At 44.0% G+C, this 17027-nt stretch overlaps 1 protein-coding gene across 1 annotated transcript in view; it reads left to right on the forward strand.

Moving 5' to 3' along the window:
• LOC126100827 (cytochrome P450 6j1-like) overlaps window positions 1-14229 on the forward strand; it is a 29843-nt gene extending 15614 nt beyond the window's left edge. The window contains exons 5-8 of the mRNA XM_049911475.1: window positions 1554-1701; window positions 3644-3865; window positions 9514-9765; window positions 13818-14229. Coding sequence (XP_049767432.1) covers window positions 1554-1701; window positions 3644-3865; window positions 9514-9765; window positions 13818-13990 — 795 coding nt within the window. The 3' untranslated portion in view covers window positions 13991-14229. The remainder of the gene's footprint in view (window positions 1-1553; window positions 1702-3643; window positions 3866-9513; window positions 9766-13817) is intronic.
• The last annotated feature ends 2798 nt before the right edge of the window (window positions 14230-17027 follow it).

Genomic DNA, 17027 nt, shown 5'->3' on the forward strand with positions numbered 1-17027 from the left:
TGTGACTTCTTTCTGTGGGGACACTTGAAAGACCAGGTGTACCGCCAGAATCCAGAAACAATTGAACAGCTGAAGCAGTACATCTCATCTGCATGTGAAGCCATTCCGCCAGACACGTTGTCAAAGGTTTCGGGTAATTTCATTCAGAGACTACGCCATATTATTGCTACGCATGGTGGATATGTGGAAAATATCGTACTATAGAGTTTCCCAGACCGCAGCGCCATCTGTTGTTGAAAATTGTAATTTCGAAAGTTTGTCTGCCTGAAAATGTACTGTTGTCCCAAGCATATTGCAACAAACGGTGTTTAACTATCGCTGCTCGTTTAGTTTTTATTGCCGTTTCAAATACACCGGTCATTTTTGAAACACCCTGTATATATATATATATATATATATATATATATATATATATATATATATATTCTTGACTCGTGGAACACGTTATTTGACGACAGCACTATTGCTGAAAATCTAAAAGTTATCACGTGAATTAATGTAACTTTTACCATTTTGATGAAGATAGTCTTAGAGCTGTCGAAACCTGGTTAATATGTTTTTAAAATCGTCGTGTGCAACCGGTTGGCTCTTACATTTTATGAGGGCTGGAACTTTAATAGTGGCAACTATTTATTTACAGCTCGTACAGAACAGATAGGTGTTGCAAAGTTTTACTGACCTTCAATGTAGTCACCACATTGCAGTGTCAGTTGTGTTGACAGTTTGAGCGGCACGGTCTATTACCCGATGACTTTGTAGCAGTTCTGAAGCGAATGTCGTGATGTTTCCTTCAGTTTAGAAATCGACTTGAACATACGAGGGCTTAATTCAGAGGAGTAAAGTAGATGGTATAGCGCTTAGCAGCCCCATCAGGCAAACAAATCAGTAACAGCTTGCACTGTACGTGCTTGAGTATTGTTCTGCAAAATGATGGTCAGGTCCTGCAGAAAGTGTCGCCATTTCTGTCTCTACGCTGTACATTTTTGGAACACAACCTATGACCAGCTTAGAGACAGATGACTACCCCAGCACGTCTCCCTCCCCAATCCAAATTTCTATTCACTCCTCAGTCCACTTGGTATTCCCCCTAAACTCCAACACCATTACTGGGGTTTTCCGTCACCAATTTTTGAGAATTGAAAATGTCGCTGGAACCACATAGATTCATTTGATTAATGCACCTATTCCTGGTTGTCAAGCAGGACCCCCGTTTTGTTCCGATGCTAAGATGATATTTCGGCACAGCTGCAGAACCTCTAAGATGCTGTTCGAGTTTGGGGAGAATACCAAGTGGCATGAGGAATGGATGGCAATTTGGATTGAGGAGGAAGGAGTGATAGGGTAGCGCATCTGCCTAACGGGCGGGAGAAACCTAGCTTACGTACAAATCTTCATCCGTCACTTCTGTCTGCATATATGCACCAAAAATGTTTGAGAGTTGTATTTGGAATTACATGGATTCAATTGATTGCATATTTGCTAGGCGAAGTAATGACCAGTGTTTTCATAATTTTACCTGTTGTGCACTATAAATGCACTACTTCTATCCACAGCTCATCGAGCACCGGAAAGAACACGGCATCGTACGGAACGATGTGGTTGATCTACTCTTGAAAATCAAGGAAGACAGACTTTCTGATGACGAGGACTCTAAAGAAGATATTGCAAACGAGAAAGCGAAGGCAGGAGATAAAAAACTCAGTAAGTTACAATTTTATAATTTAGTAACCTTGTTTTCGATTTACGATTACATTGAAAAAAAAAAATGGTTCAAATGGCTCTGAGCATTATGGGACTTAACATCTGAGGTCATCAGTCCCCTAGACTTAGAACTACTTAAACTTAACTAACCTAAGGACACCACACACATCCATGCCCGAGGCAGGATTCTGAGACCGCAGCAGCCGCGCGGTTCCGGACTGAGCGCCTAGAACCGCTCGGCTACCGCGGCCGTCTACGATTACATTCATTTACGCAACATTTAAATTACCGTGGAGCGTTGTAAAGAGTTTTACGTGAGATCCCTGCAGATAATCTGAAGACAGAAACCGGCAGTGAGTAAAGAATTATTTATCAGTTGTACTAGACGGTTTAGAACATTTTCCTTAACTTCTTGTAAGCTGTGTCTCATCACTTGCAGGAAACACACTAAGATCTCATAAGCATGGGGTAGCTCCTAATATAACGTTTGACCTCTTTTTGCCAGGCATACTTCAGCAACTCCACGTGGCAGGGACGCAAAAAATCGTTGTAAATCCCCTGCGGAAATATGTAACAAGCTGCTTCTACAGCCGTCCATAATTACAAACGTATTGCTGGTGCACTATTTTCGCATAAACTGACCTATCGATAATGACCCATAAACGTTCGACGGTATTCATGTCGGGCGATTTATGAGACCGAATCATTCGCTCCAGTTATCCAGAATGTTCTTCAAAACAACTGCGAACAACTGTGGCACGGTGAAATGCATTAGAATTTCATCGTTGTTTAGGAACGTTAAGTTCATGAATGGCTGCAAATTGGCTCCAAGTAACCGCAAATGACCATTTACACTCATTGATCCGTTCTGTTCGACGGAGAACCCAGTCCATCCAACGTAACAAACTCCCCACCATTATCGAGCCACCACCACCTGGCACAGTGCCTTGTTGACAGCTTGAGTCCTTGGTTTCGTGGAGTCTACGCCATACTCGAGACCTACCATCAGATGTTACCAACTAAAATCAGGACTCATCTGATCAAACCACCGTTTCCCGGTCGTCTAGGGTCCATCCGATATTGTTACGATTCCTGGAGAGGCGCTGCAGGCGATTTCGTACTGTTAGCAAAGGCATTCACATCGGTCGTCTGAAGCCATTGCCCATTACCTCCCACATTTAGATGCACTGTCCTAACGGATACGTTCGTCGTACGTCCGACATTGATTTCTGCGGTTATTTCAAGCAGTATTGCTTGTCTGTTAGCAATGACAACTCTACACAAACGCAGCAGCTCTCGGTCGTTAAGCGAAGGTCGTCGGCCACTGCGTTGTCTGATGACTGATGATGGTTATGGTGATGATGTTTGGTTTGTGGGGCGCTCAACTGCGCGGTCATCAGCGCCTGTAAAATGTCCCAATGTTTACACAGTCCAGTTTTACACAGTCCAATCTAGCCAGTGTCACGAATGACGTTGATGATGATGAAATGATGAGGACAACACAACCACCCAGTCCCCGGACAGAGAAAAATCCCCAACCCGGCCGGGAATCGAACCCGCGACCCCGTGATTTGACGAATGAAGAGGATAGCCTGAGATTTGTTATTCTCGACACACTTTTGATCTTGTGGATGTTGGAATACTGAATTCCGTAACGATTTCCGAAATGCGATGTCCCGTGCGTCTAACTTCAACAACAATATCGCTTTCCAAGACTATTAATTCTAATCATGCGGGAATAACCCCTCCGTAAAGTTTGTCACGTGTATCACCCGGGTACTTTTCTGTCTTTTATACACAATATTGCAGCCATTTGTATATGTTCATATGGCTATGACATTTGTCGCCTCGTTGTATATTAGTTTGGACTCATTCATGTGCATTACTGACTGTAGTGTATTTGCCTTGCAGCGTAACACTAATTTGGTGCTTCTTCCTGTAGAACTTACGAACGAGCTGATCGCAGGCCAGCTGATGTCTTTCCTCAACGCCGGGTTCGACACTTCGTCCTCGACTATGTCCTTCTGTCTGTACGAGCTGGCGCGGAACGCGGAGCTGCAGGAAGAGGTACGCCAGCACGTGCGGCAGGTGCTGAAGAGGCACGGCGGTCAGCCCACGTACGAAGCCCTCAACGAAATGACGGATCTCACCAACGTCGTCAACGGTGAGTACTACAAAGCGGAAGGCATCTACTATAACTCTCATTATGCAATGTCGTCTCAGATACGCCAGTTGGGCTTTTGTTAAGGGTATTGGAGGGTCATTTTGCGTACGTTGTCACCAGTCCGAAGACGTCTGCACTGCAACCTATCCTGTACTAGCCTCTTCATTTCTGCATAACTATCCCAACCTGTAACCTATTGTAACCGCTTATTAGAATTCAACCCTTGCCGACACCAGGCAATAAAACGGGAAAATCCGCAATGTACGAGGACAGGTTGTAAACGCATAGTTCGGGTCTGGCCGAAAGTCTTCACGGTTAGCCAAATGGTAAGGCGACCGCTCGCGATACGAGGAAAATATAGTTTCGAGTCCCGGCCTGGCAGAAATTTTCAAATGGTTCAAAATGGTTGAAATGGCTCTGAGCACCATGCGACTTAACTTCTGAGGTCATCAGTCGCCTAGAACATAGAACTAATTAAACCTAACTAACCTAAACACATCACACACATCCATGCCCGAGGCAGGATTCGAACCTGCGACCGTTGCGGTGGCTCGGTTCCAGACTGTAGCGCCTAGAACCGCACGGCCACTCCGGCTGGCGCAGAAATTTTCATCGTCATCATTTCATTCTTCGGCTGATGGTTGTCCATATTCGCAATTGTGAACACATTTTAATGTGTTTCACAACAGCTCCAGTCACCGCAGTGCCTGTTCCTTTGGAAAAGCATGTGCGAAGGAACTTCGTATTGTAATCGAGAATAACACAGGCACAGCAATATCGCATGTTCCAAAACATCGCGCACAAAAACGGGAACTTCCGGTTCTCATAGCTCCTGTTGTATTGGTGATAAAATGATAGGTCAAGTGTTTCAAAATCTTAAACGAGGCTGCGAAACAGCAACTGTGCATATCCGAAGAGGTTGAAAGATCAGCCTACCAGTTGCAAATAAAGGTGTATTAGCCCTTGATCATGATTTCATTATTTGAAAAATTATCGAAACCACGGTCAAGGACTAATAAATCTTTATTTGCAACTGGTTGGATGATCATTCAACCTCTTCAGGGTCAAGTGTTCTAGATAGCCCTTCGGCCCATAGCCATTTGTATACCCAGCAGAAGGATCGTCATAGTGTAACTGTCCAGCGGTACCCGGGCGAAGTATATTACATACTTCCCCCAACTTGGGGAAATGGACAAAATCAGTTGGTTCTTTTTAGCATTTGATGTAGTCTACGGTAGTCTTGCTGAGACTCATGGGAGTACCATTAGCCCATGCACGATTCAGCGGAAAAACCTGGCAAAAATGGTCTTTTTACTGCACTCGCGTTCAGAAAAAAAACAAAAAACAGAATACCCTTAACTACTAGAGGACACGTTCATATTCACAGGACATGAACATAATTATGTTCTGCAGGAATGATTAATATTTCAGTCATCTTGGTTCAGCATGTGTCTCGTTGTCTAGTAGGCATAGTATCCGTCATGCGGCCGGATAACTTGTTCCATGCGTGATGGCATTGACGCGTATAAGGCGCGAACGCCGTTCTGTGGCAAGCCATCCATGTCGCATTCATCTGGTTCCAAAGTTCATCTGTGGTTGTTGACATTGGATCATAGCGCTGCACCCGTCGTTTCACCACATCCTACATATTTTAGATTGGCGATAAGTCTGGTGATCTGGAGGGCCAGGGCAAAAAGCTGACATCCAGTGACTCCAAAATGTCACGAGTTTGCTCAGCAACATGTTGTCATGCATTGTCTTGCTGAAAAATGGCCTCTGGGTATGGTTACGGGCTGCAGGACGTCATTTACGTAGGTCGCACTGGTTGCAGTGCCCTGGACATGCACCAGTTGTGATTTGTGGTCGTACCCTATTGTTGTAACTGCGACCAGGACGGTCGCGGAGTAGCAATGACGGAAAGCGCGGCGGGACCCGCGGAGAGGCCCGCGAACAAAAACACAACAGGAGAGGACGGACACGACCAACGAAGGAAAGAACGAATACAACAAGATCGAACAACAGAGTCACAAGGAAACAAACACGTCCACTCGTACACAGAACAAGGAAGTAAGCTGTCTAACGCGAAGCGAGGTGTAAACCGACGTACGCGAGATTAGACGCGCTGGCTGAGCTTTTTTTTTTTTGTTTTTTTCTTTATTGTTATGTTCAAACCTGGGTACAGGCAGGCCAGCAGCAGCATGCAACGCCGCTCTTTGGCCTCAGAGAAACACAGAAGAGATAAATGAAGACATCGAGAGAAAAAACATGGTGGACATAGAAACAGAGCCAATCACTTGCTAAAATACATGGAGCCGTTCACGGGCGTACAGTCCAACATAAAATTCGGTCAGACACTTGGACAGAGACGAATATTGTCACACGGGAACAGAGGTGCGCAAAAACGAATAATACTGAACCACTTAAGCACAAACGACGACACACACAGAAGACGAGGCGTAGATCTCCGGCGCGCGAATGTTCACTAACCGTGTACGAGTCCGGGGACCTGCCAAGAAAGGAGTAGGGGGGGTGGGAGAGGGAGAGGGAGTGGGGAGAGCAGATGCCAAGGGCAGGGGAGATAGGGGGAAGGGAAGAAGGGGGAGGGGAAGCCCGGGGGAAGAGGGGAGGAGGGAGGAGACGGGGTAAAGGAAAGAAAAGGGAAGGGAAGAGAAGGAAGGGAGGGTGCCAAAAGGAAAGGACACAGGAAGTGTGGGGGGAGGATCAAAGTTGGTAGGAGGGGTAGATGGAGGGGAGGAGGACATCATCAGGGACGGGGAGCTGACGGAAGCCACCTTGGGAGAGGGTAAGGAGGGTGGAGAGATGGAGACCGGGTGGGACGTGGGAATAGCCATTTAAATAGCAGAGTTCAGCGCGTATTCGCCAGTACTTCTCCAGCTGTACTCACCTGAAGATGGCCAAAAGACTTTGTGCCGAAATATCGTGGCAAGATGTTACTGACTTACGGCAGTTCTCCCGTGTTTTTATGGAACAAACAGTACGCCGTGAAAATTTCAAACATCATACCTAAATTTTACTGACCAATACGTTTCTTTTCGTATGAGTTACATTCCATGCTGCAGGAAGGAAAAGAAGCGAACCAGTGGAAAAATGCTCCTAGTAGAGCAGGAAAAATGGGAATATGTTCTTCTTTATTTTAAAAACTCTGACTTAAAAGTAGGATACCAGCTACCTCTTTCCACCTTCCTTACCACGTTCATAAATTTTCCCAAAAATTTTGGCGTGCGAACATACACGTGCTGTTTTACGCTGAAAGAGAAGAAGACAGCGGCAGTAGCAAAGAGACAGAAAATTAAGACATACTGGAAGATAATATACAGTGGTTGTGTTACAAAAAGAGCTAAGAAGACAGAGGCAATTTGAGAGAATGAGAGGAATCCAGTGGAACATAGTGACAATGGCAGAGGAGTGTTAAGAAGAGATTGAAGGATTGAAGGTGGCAGTGCCACAGTTGTGGTGCCCAGGGGGGGGGGGGGGATGGAGGAATAAAGAGAGAAGGCGGAAGTGGGTGAGAGCCTGTGATAATGAGGGGCAGAGTACATGACAGTTACTTGAGGAAGAGAAAAAACGTGACAGTCAGAAGAGACAGCATCAGTAGGAAGCAAGGGGTGAGAGATATTAGCTAGAGAGAGAGAGAGTCACGGTCAGAGGAGACTGTAGGAGTAGGACAGAGCTAAGGGGACTGTGAGACAGAAGACAATGACAGAAATAAGCCGAGCGATAATGACAATGAGTTGGGCTGAAAGAATGAGAGAATGGGCTACTTGTAGTGATTGGGTATGAGCGAAGTGCAGCTATGAGCAATTGTTTACCCTCGCTTTTGTGAAACACATCTCTTTCACTGAACAACTGCTCATTGCTCTTATAGTAGGCGTTCTGGAGAACATGATAAATAGATTTTTTGGCTTCTGATGATCGTTCCTGTAATATCAGTGAATGGTGAACATTCCTCCTGGAACACCTGACTGTATCCGAAGTAGCACCAATACAAACAAAAGTACTAGAGTTGGATAATCGTTTGAAGAACCAACACCTGTTTTTTTGTGAAAGTAAGAATTTCTCCTTCGCGTTTATTTCTTGTCCCATGTCTCTCTAGTACTAGTACGCAGCAAGCAGTAGTATTATGTAATTACGAGAGACGTTTCATAAATAATGCACACTAATGTTTTTACTTACAGATTTTTTTTCAATATCTCTCTACAGTCCTTTTTCCCTGTGACAGAACCCCAATGTCTCTGAAGCGCTATTTTTCCATTCACGACATCCCATCTATTGATATGTCTAGTGGCTCAGGTAGCGGTGGTAGAAAGCGCCGAGCAACTGATGTCGGGTTTTGTGCATTTTTATGCGCAGATTTTGCATGAAGTTGCGACTATACGCTGCTGTGACACTTGTTCCACTTGGGACTCTTAAATGTCGTTATGATCCCTTGTTATTCATAAGCAAAAATCATTTGCCTGAACTTTGAGTGATGGGGCCGAAATTTTTTAATGTGGAGAACCTAAGGCTCTCAAATCACTGGACTGTGGTTTCAGCTCCTGTTCAAAGTCTCTAATCCATGTTTAATCAATAGCAAAAAGTCGACCCAAGAATCCGTGACCTTCATGGTCTAATCGTTGTTAGAAAAAGGTTGTAATGTCCAGGCGTTTCTGCTTCTCTTCGGCAGTCAAACAGTGTGTGACCCATAGCGCAGAAATGTTTCTCTTCTTAAAATCTTTTGTCAGAATACGGAATAATGATGTTGCGGGAATTCCCGTGGTTTCAGACAGTTTCTCACAAGTCGCACTACGATCTTCTTCGAGAATATTTGCCGCGAGTTTCACACGTCATTCATCTATTGACGATTTTGGCCTTCGAGGTGTAGGAGTATGGCCCATTCTCACATGACCATGATGAAAACATTAACCAAACTTGAGACTTCGCTACAATCCACTGTAAACTCACCACTAACTTCACGTAACACACCTGGGGGCTTCTGACGAACGAGTAAAGTTTCGATTTTGGTGTACGATCTCTGATCAACAGTCACAGTACCCGAGGTTCCTGCTGGGTCCATTCTCTACCTCTCGCCATATTTATGTAGAGTACACGGCGAAAAAACAAAAGCAGGTGTTTCTTCATCAAGCTCCCAACTACATCTGAAGTAATTTTCATTGTTGTTGCATCAAACAATCCATTATTTATGAAATGTCCCTCGTAGTTGTAACACACGCGATAGACAAGCATATGGCATATTTTCGATGTCCAGATAAGAGGTTGTGATTGTGAATAATAAACGAACAACAATCAGTATTGAAAATAGTTCACAGAAACTAGTCTCTCAGTGGTTGCAGGTGATTCGTTTCCGCAAAAAACGTCTAAAAGAAAGGAGTTTGACGGTCACATTTCATTTAATACGTTTACAGATTACTGCAGTCAAATACCTGTTTCATCATACCCGTTTCTTTCGGGAAACTAACTCGTAATTAGTATAAGTAAAGAAATTGAAGTAGAACTAACTCGAAGGTCAGAAAACAGAATCCTGTTCGCATATAAATGAATGTCCCACACTGTTCCCACTATTAAACTGTAGTCTTCCAACGACTTAGTCAGTGTATGAATAGAAAAAAGCAACATTTTTATGGTTGCAGAGGCGCTGCGGATGTACCCACCTGTCAACTTCCATGACCGCGAGGCGTCCCGGGACTACAAGATCCCGGGCACGGACATCGTCCTTCCTAAGGGGACCGGTGTCATCTTCTCGGTGACTGGCCTGCATAACGACCCACGGTACTGGAAGGAGCCCCACAGGTTCATGCCGGATCGCTTCAGAGAAGAAAACTCCAAGGACAGGCCGAGCTACACTTTCTTGCCGTTCGGCGAGGGACCGAGGCTGTGTATAGGTAAGAACCTGATCGCTGTGTTTTCGTCTTATCTCCAGATCAGGCAGTTCAGTGTCCACTTCTGTGGCGTTTTCAATGACGTGAGGACGCAAATGCATGCAGGACACAACAACAGCCGGGAATCACTGGACTGTGTTCGTTCGCAGCTTCAGGACTGACTGAAAACGCTAAAGAAGTGATCGCGAACGTCTTTTCACTATAGCGGGTGCTATGTGACTCAGGGATAATTACATTGTCCTAACTTACCTAGATACGTTACAAGATTTCCATGGTAATAACATACAACAGATTGTGTGTAGAAAAACGAGACTCCGATATTAACGATTTTTTAAGTATTGATATTTTTGTTCGATACTATGGTATCGGTATTGGTAGCACGTAATGCAATAATTTAATAGTCTCAGAGTGTCGGTATCGACATTGTATTTGAGTAAAGAATAATTAAATGGATTTATTTCAATATGTAAATGAGATGGAGGTGTATTTTTCCATAGCTCACAAAAGACATCATAGAAGCTACAAAACTAATTAATTAGAATCTAAAGTGATTACTCTCAACCATTTTATGGAGCAGAGTCGTCTACAAAAGTACGCAGACCGGGAAAACCACAAAATATTCAGTAGCTAACCAAGCACAAGAAGGGTTTTTCTTTGGTAACACAATGTTTGTTCTAGGAGTGCGGGAAATGCCAGTGGCGAATGCCGTCGAGCGAATGTGACCTACCTTTCCTCGTGCGTATCCACCGTGTACTGTCAATGGAAAAGCTGCCTGTATTTCGTAACGCATAGCGCACGAATTGGCAAGACATGGAGGTACACCTGACGCGGGTCTTTAGAGACCCACGAATGGCTTCTCGATACAATACATGTGACCTCTGAGCAGGTGCACACCGCTTATTTTGACGAGTACGTGTTTTACGTGAAATTTATTTTTATTGTCGCGACATGGTTGCCAAGTCCCGTTCAAATATCGCGATAATTCTGTTAGTATGGTGTCACTCACCGAAGCCGAAATTGACTATACCAATGTTCGAGTATTCAACCATCCACCGAAGGTTGATGACAACTTTCTAAACGACATTTTGACTCCATATGGCAACGTGAAAAACGTACGTCGTGAACGTCGGTCTACTCAACACAGATTACAGTGTTATTGTGGAATTCGTTCCGTGGAAATGCATATCAGACGCTATATTCCATCACATTTTCTAGTGTGTGGTTCTCGTGTTCGTGTCCTGTATACTGCCAAGAGAGAACCTGCTTCCAATTTAATGAAAGTACACACGTTCGGCCTAAATGCCCGCGGAGGGTTTTTGTATTAAAACCGTCATTAATGCATCGTCGCAAATTGACAGTTGCTGATCTTGTTCCTTCCACTTCCGAAGCCGGACCTACTTCTCCTTCAGATCATAATGCACAAAAAGTCAGTTCTAATAATCGTGTAATTGAATGTCCACCTTTACCTCCGCGACAGGTTCAGAATCCTATTGCCCCCAGGATAGAACCCGTAACATTGACAAACAAGCGACGTCACACTCAAGATGGTGAGTAAGGATTTAGCTGTGCCTTCTGTCCCAAACTCCTCCGAAACGATGGTGTCCCTTGCTCCTCTCGATGCTACGATGCCTCCCATCCGTGGTACGGTAAGTGGCGAAGAAGTTACCTCCGGCATCCCTCCTGCTCGCGATGCGGCTCCTACTGAGCTGCCTCTGTGGAGAGGGAGCGGAGTCCCCCCCACCCCCACCCCCTTGCTTAGTGACCACCGTCACAATATGCGACAGCGCAATGTCCTCCTGATCCTTCGTCTTCAGACGTCGACGGTTTCCAGGATTTGTCCCCTACAACAACTCCTGAGAAGAATAAAGTTAGCGACCAAGTATCACCTGTTGTATTGGTAGTTCCACAGAATGCTTCCCCCTTAGTGACTCTACCTGCACTACATGACCTTTGTTCTGGGGGCAGATTAGGATGTAGCCTTTCGCCCCTACTTCCAATCTGTACATCGCAGAAGCAATGATGGAAATAAAAGTAAGGTTCAAGAGTGGAATTACAATTCAAGGTGAAAGGATATCAATGATACGATTCGCTGATGGCGTTGTTATCCTCAGGGAAAGGGAAGAATAATTACATGATCTGCTGAACGGAATGAACAGTCTAATGAATACAGGGTATGGATTAAGAATAAACCGAAAAAGGACGAGGGTAATGAGAGGTAGTGGAAATGAGAACAGCGAGAAATTAAAATCAGGATTGATGGTGACGAAGTAGATGAAGTTAGGGAATTCTGCTGCCTAGGCAGTAAGATAACCAATGACGGACGGAGCAAGGAGGACATAAAAAGCAGACTAGCAACGTCAAAAAGGGCATTCCTGGCCAAGAGAAGTATACTAATATCAAATATCGGTCTTAATTTGAGGAAGAAATTTCTGAGAATGTACGTCTGGAATACAGCATTGTATGGTAGTGAAACATGGACAGTCGGAAATCCGGAAAAAAAGAGCATCGAGGCATTTGGGATGTGGTGCTGCAGACGAATGTAGCAAATTAGGCGGACTGATAAGGTGAGGAATAAGGAATTTCTACGCAGAATCGGAGATTAATGGAATATGTGCAAAACACTGATATGGAGAAGGGACAGGGTTAGGATATCTGTTAAGGAGGGTAGGACGTCAAACTGGCCGACTTGGAGCAGGAGAGTCACCACAGGACATTTTAATTTCTACTGTCTATACTTTTACAAATAAATTCATAAAACTTTGTCACCATGACCAGGAATGATTGAGGACTCACACTCATCGCAGTGGAAGTTCAAAAACGTAGCAAAATACCTTTTTTTACATGTGAAATTTCATCATTTTTTCACTTATTACTGGCTGCATTTGTTGCTATAGGTATACTTTTCTTCCTAAGTAAGAGTGATTCTTCGATGAATTTTTCATAGGATACAAACAGTAGTTACATGTGTATGAAACTCTAGAATTTTCCAACTCTATTAAAAAACTGTGGAAAAAATTGAGATAATTAACTATAAAACTTGAATTTTTTCTAAACATGAAGTTTAAAATGTAACAGTTCATTCACGTTTTCATAATTAAATAACTTCTAGAGTTTCATACACCTGTAACAATGGTTCGTATGCTGTGCAAAAGTCATCGAAGAATCTCTCTTACTTAGGAAGAAAAGTGTACATATAGCAACAAATGCAGCCAATAGTAAGTGAAAAAATGATGAAACTTCACATGTAAAAAAAGTGTTTTGTTACGTTTTTGAGCTTCCACTGCTATGAGTATGAATCGTGACTCCTTCCTGGTCACGCTACTAAAGTATTATGAATGTATTTATAAAAGTATAGACAGTGTAAATTAAAATGTAATGTCCTGTGGTGCCTCTCCTGCTCCAAGTTGGCCCGTTTGACGTCCTACCCCCAGTTAAGACATGAGGAAATGACTTCCGTGGTACTAGAGGGAGCTGTAGACGGCAAAAACTATAGACGAAGACAGAGATAGGAATACATCCTGCAAATAATTGAGGACGTAGGTTGCAAGTGCTCCTCTGAGATGAAGAGGTTAGCATAGGAGAGGAATTCGTGGCGGGCACCATCAAAGCAGTCAGAAGACTGATAAAAAAGAAAAGTTTTATAATGGCTGTTGTCGCCGAAGCTCCTGTTCCTCTATACGTGCACCTGTGAATGAAGGAACGTTGAGGTGTAGTTCTGATCAACACGCGTTGCAATGTTGCAGAGGACGATGTGGTTACGAGACCGCTAGAATGACACATACAGGCATCTAAACTGTACAGTCGCCTATATGGTACAGCGTATATCAATCCCTATAACTTTCTTATCTTGTACGTAGCTGTACATGCCGTTGCTGTTCATGTGAAACAGGCGAATGTAGACTATACTTTATTTATGTATGTAGTCGATAGTGAGGCATCTGGTGCCACCACTCAAATAAAAAATACGGATATGAGATTTTTTCGTGCAGGAACAAAAGCATGAATGTTATTTGTGCGCTGTCTGCAGAAAATGAAATTTGTTCCCTTGTTCCCAGGCATGAGGGTGGCATACCTACAGATAAAACTCGGCCTCGTCCACATCCTCAACAACTTCGAGGTGCTTCCAGCGCCAGACACGCCCAGCAGTCTGCGGTACGAGCCCTCCAAGTTCATTGGAACTCCAGCTGGGAAAGTGGCTCTGCGTTTCAGGAAAGTCGCCGCACCTTGAGGATCCTCCAATGTCTGCTGGCCAACAGTCGCCACACCGTTCACCATTAACAGAAAGAAACGGCAGTAATTGCGAAGACTGATATGACTTTACGATGGCAGTTACTTGTATTTCGATCTGTACGAGCTACCCTTCTGTACGTGTAGTACAGCAATACGAATACCGTGTTGTTTTTGTGTTGTTTATTATATGTCAATAAATTATACAATTAAAACTTTGTAATAAACAATTTTGCTTTATATCTGTTTCTGTTGTTGCACTGATCCTAGTAACAAATAACTAAAATATCTGCAAGGTCGAAAAGCAAGTCATAGAGAAAAATTCAGTTTAATATACGCAGGGAAAGCAGTACAACTGCTAATCCAACGTGACATCCAAGATACTCGTAACGTAGGTGCCCATAATTAAAATTCCAGTTTCGAATCGCTGTGAAAAGATACACATTACTCACAATGACGTAAATTTGAACTGTTTATTAGCGATACAAGGGGAACGGCATGGAACTGAAAAAAAAAAACGAAACTTTTACCCATAGACGGAGCTGTAAGCGTCTTAACGTAAACTGGGTCGGCTACAAATAGCAGATGAATCGCAATACGACGACTACTCGGGGAGCTGAGTGGTTAGCGTGAGAGAATGTCAATCCTAAGGGCCTGGGTTCGATTCCCGGCTGGGCTGGAGATTTTCTGTGTTCAGGGACTGGGTGTTGTGTCATCATTTCATCCCCACCGACACGCAAATCGCCGAAGTGGCGTCAAATCGAAAGACTTGCACCCGGAGGCCCTCGTCACACGACATTTAGTTTTAACTGACAGGAGAGACTCGGGGATCACATGCAGAATGCGTGCCGTCAGTTCAGCTAAGCTCCAGAGGGTGGAAATACCGCTACAGTTGTAAGGTTCTTTTTTTCAACACACGACCGGTTACGGGCTCTTATACGCCCATCTTAAAGTGCAACTTGGTGCTGTGACCCCGACCGCCACTGTGGACGAGTACAAGACGCGGTGTGCTACCAAGAGCGCAGAGCATCGAGCCTGGTATAATTCTCCGTAGCGGATGTTCCTTAGACAGGATTGTTTGTCACTTACATTCGTAATTGGAGCACTGAACACAACATCTTTCGGATAACCCTACAACTTGAGGTCACACGGATTAAGATCGCCGCCCGAAGTGGCCGAGCGGTTCTAGGCGCTACAGTTTGAAACCGCGAGACCACTACGGTCGCAGGTACGAATCTTGCCTCGGGCATGGCCGTGTGTGATGTCCTTAGGTTAGTTAGGTTTAAGTAGTTCAAAGTTCTAGGAGACTGATGACCTCAGAAGTTAAGTCCCATAGTGCTCAGAGCCATTTGAACCATTTTTTTATTAAGATCACGTGATCCGGACGGCCATGCCGCAGGATAATGACGGCAGCATTTCCGAGATGCCTCTACAGCTGCCCCTTCACTGGCTTTGCAATGCGCGGGCGCGCTCCATCTCGCATAAAATGATACGACCTACACATCCACGCTGTTGAACGGTTGGAGTGACCTTTGGTGCTCAATAGACTACCATAGGATTTAATAGTCATGGAACAGAAAACAGAATCTGAAGGACTCATCTAGTCGAAATATATGACCCTACAATAAACGATGCCGTCACCCCCAATCACACTGTAAGTAGGCTGTTTAGGTTCTTATATTGGTAACGCCGCCGCCACGTAGCGCTCTCTGTATGAAAATCACTGGCTGTGCTGTGTGCAGTCTGTGGCTAGTTTTGCTTTGTTGTCTGCCATTGTAGTGTTGGGCAGCGGCAGCTGGATGTGAACAGCACGTAGCGTTGCGCAGTTGGAGGTGAGCCGCCAGCAGTGGTGGATGTGGGAGATGAGATGGCGGATTTTTGAGTACAGAATGGATATTATGAACTGCTATGTATATTATGCTTTTTCAACACTATTAAGGTAAATACATTGTTTGTTCTCTATTAAAATCTTTCATTTGCTAACTATGCCTATCAGTAGTTAGTGCCTTCCGTAGTTTGAATCTTTTATTTAGCTGGCAGTAGTGGCACTCGCTGTATTGTCAGTAGTTCGAGTAACGGAGATTTTTGGTGAGGTAAGTGATTTGTGAAAGGTATAGGTTAATGTTAGTCAGGGCCATTCTTTTGTAGGGATTTTTGAAAGTCAGATTGCGTTGCGCTAAAAATATTGTCGTGTATAATTTTTCTAAGGGGACGTTTCATATGACGACCCTTAGCCTAGGATACCTCACTGGAATCTTCTGATTTTTTTCTTGTAGTTCGTGCAATTAGTGTAGCTATTGTTTATTGCCAGCGCGTAATTATAGAGAGAATTTCCTTTGTAGTTGCAGTCTTTCATTGTTGTACAGTGCAACAGGTGTGGCACGCATGTAGATTTGCACCAAGTATTTCGCAGCTTGCAATTAACTAGATGTTATTTTCAGTGCTATGTTAATGTGTTCTCTTACTTTTGCTCTTCAAATTGTGCTTTTCTGTGTTGTCGTGTGCAATATTGTGACAATAATGGCGTGTGAAAAACGTAATACTAGGCTCCAAAGTAAACTGAGAAATAACAGTGAAGACGAAAGCAGTGTGTTAACGCCACCACGTAATGAATTAACAAATATTCAAAGTAGTAATTTGGTAACTGTACATAGGGAAATGGAGCGGGCGTCAAATAATGGAGTAGACAGTGAAACAGGTAGTGAACAGGGAAGCATTATCGATCGATCGGTCGGCAACAGCTCGCCTCAGGAATCGGGAATGACAGAACACAATATTGCAAATACTGTAGACTCAGGTTTTGGGTTCTCACCGTTTTCTCAAATGAGTCAAGACACATTTTCCGCTTGTCAGAATGTGAATGTTGCCGGTGCAAATTCACTGCCGAAAAGCACTGAGGAACATGTTTCAGACACCAGTGCACTGTTATTACAGTTAATGCAACAAATGGGACAAAGGCTACAAAAGTTAGACACAACGCTTGAACAAAATCAGAAACAAATGGGACAAAATCTTCAAAAGTTAGACACAATGGAACA

Source organism: Schistocerca cancellata, chromosome 9, assembly GCF_023864275.1.
Source record: "Schistocerca cancellata isolate TAMUIC-IGC-003103 chromosome 9, iqSchCanc2.1, whole genome shotgun sequence".
NCBI classification, from domain to species: Eukaryota; Metazoa; Arthropoda; class Insecta; order Orthoptera; family Acrididae; genus Schistocerca; species Schistocerca cancellata.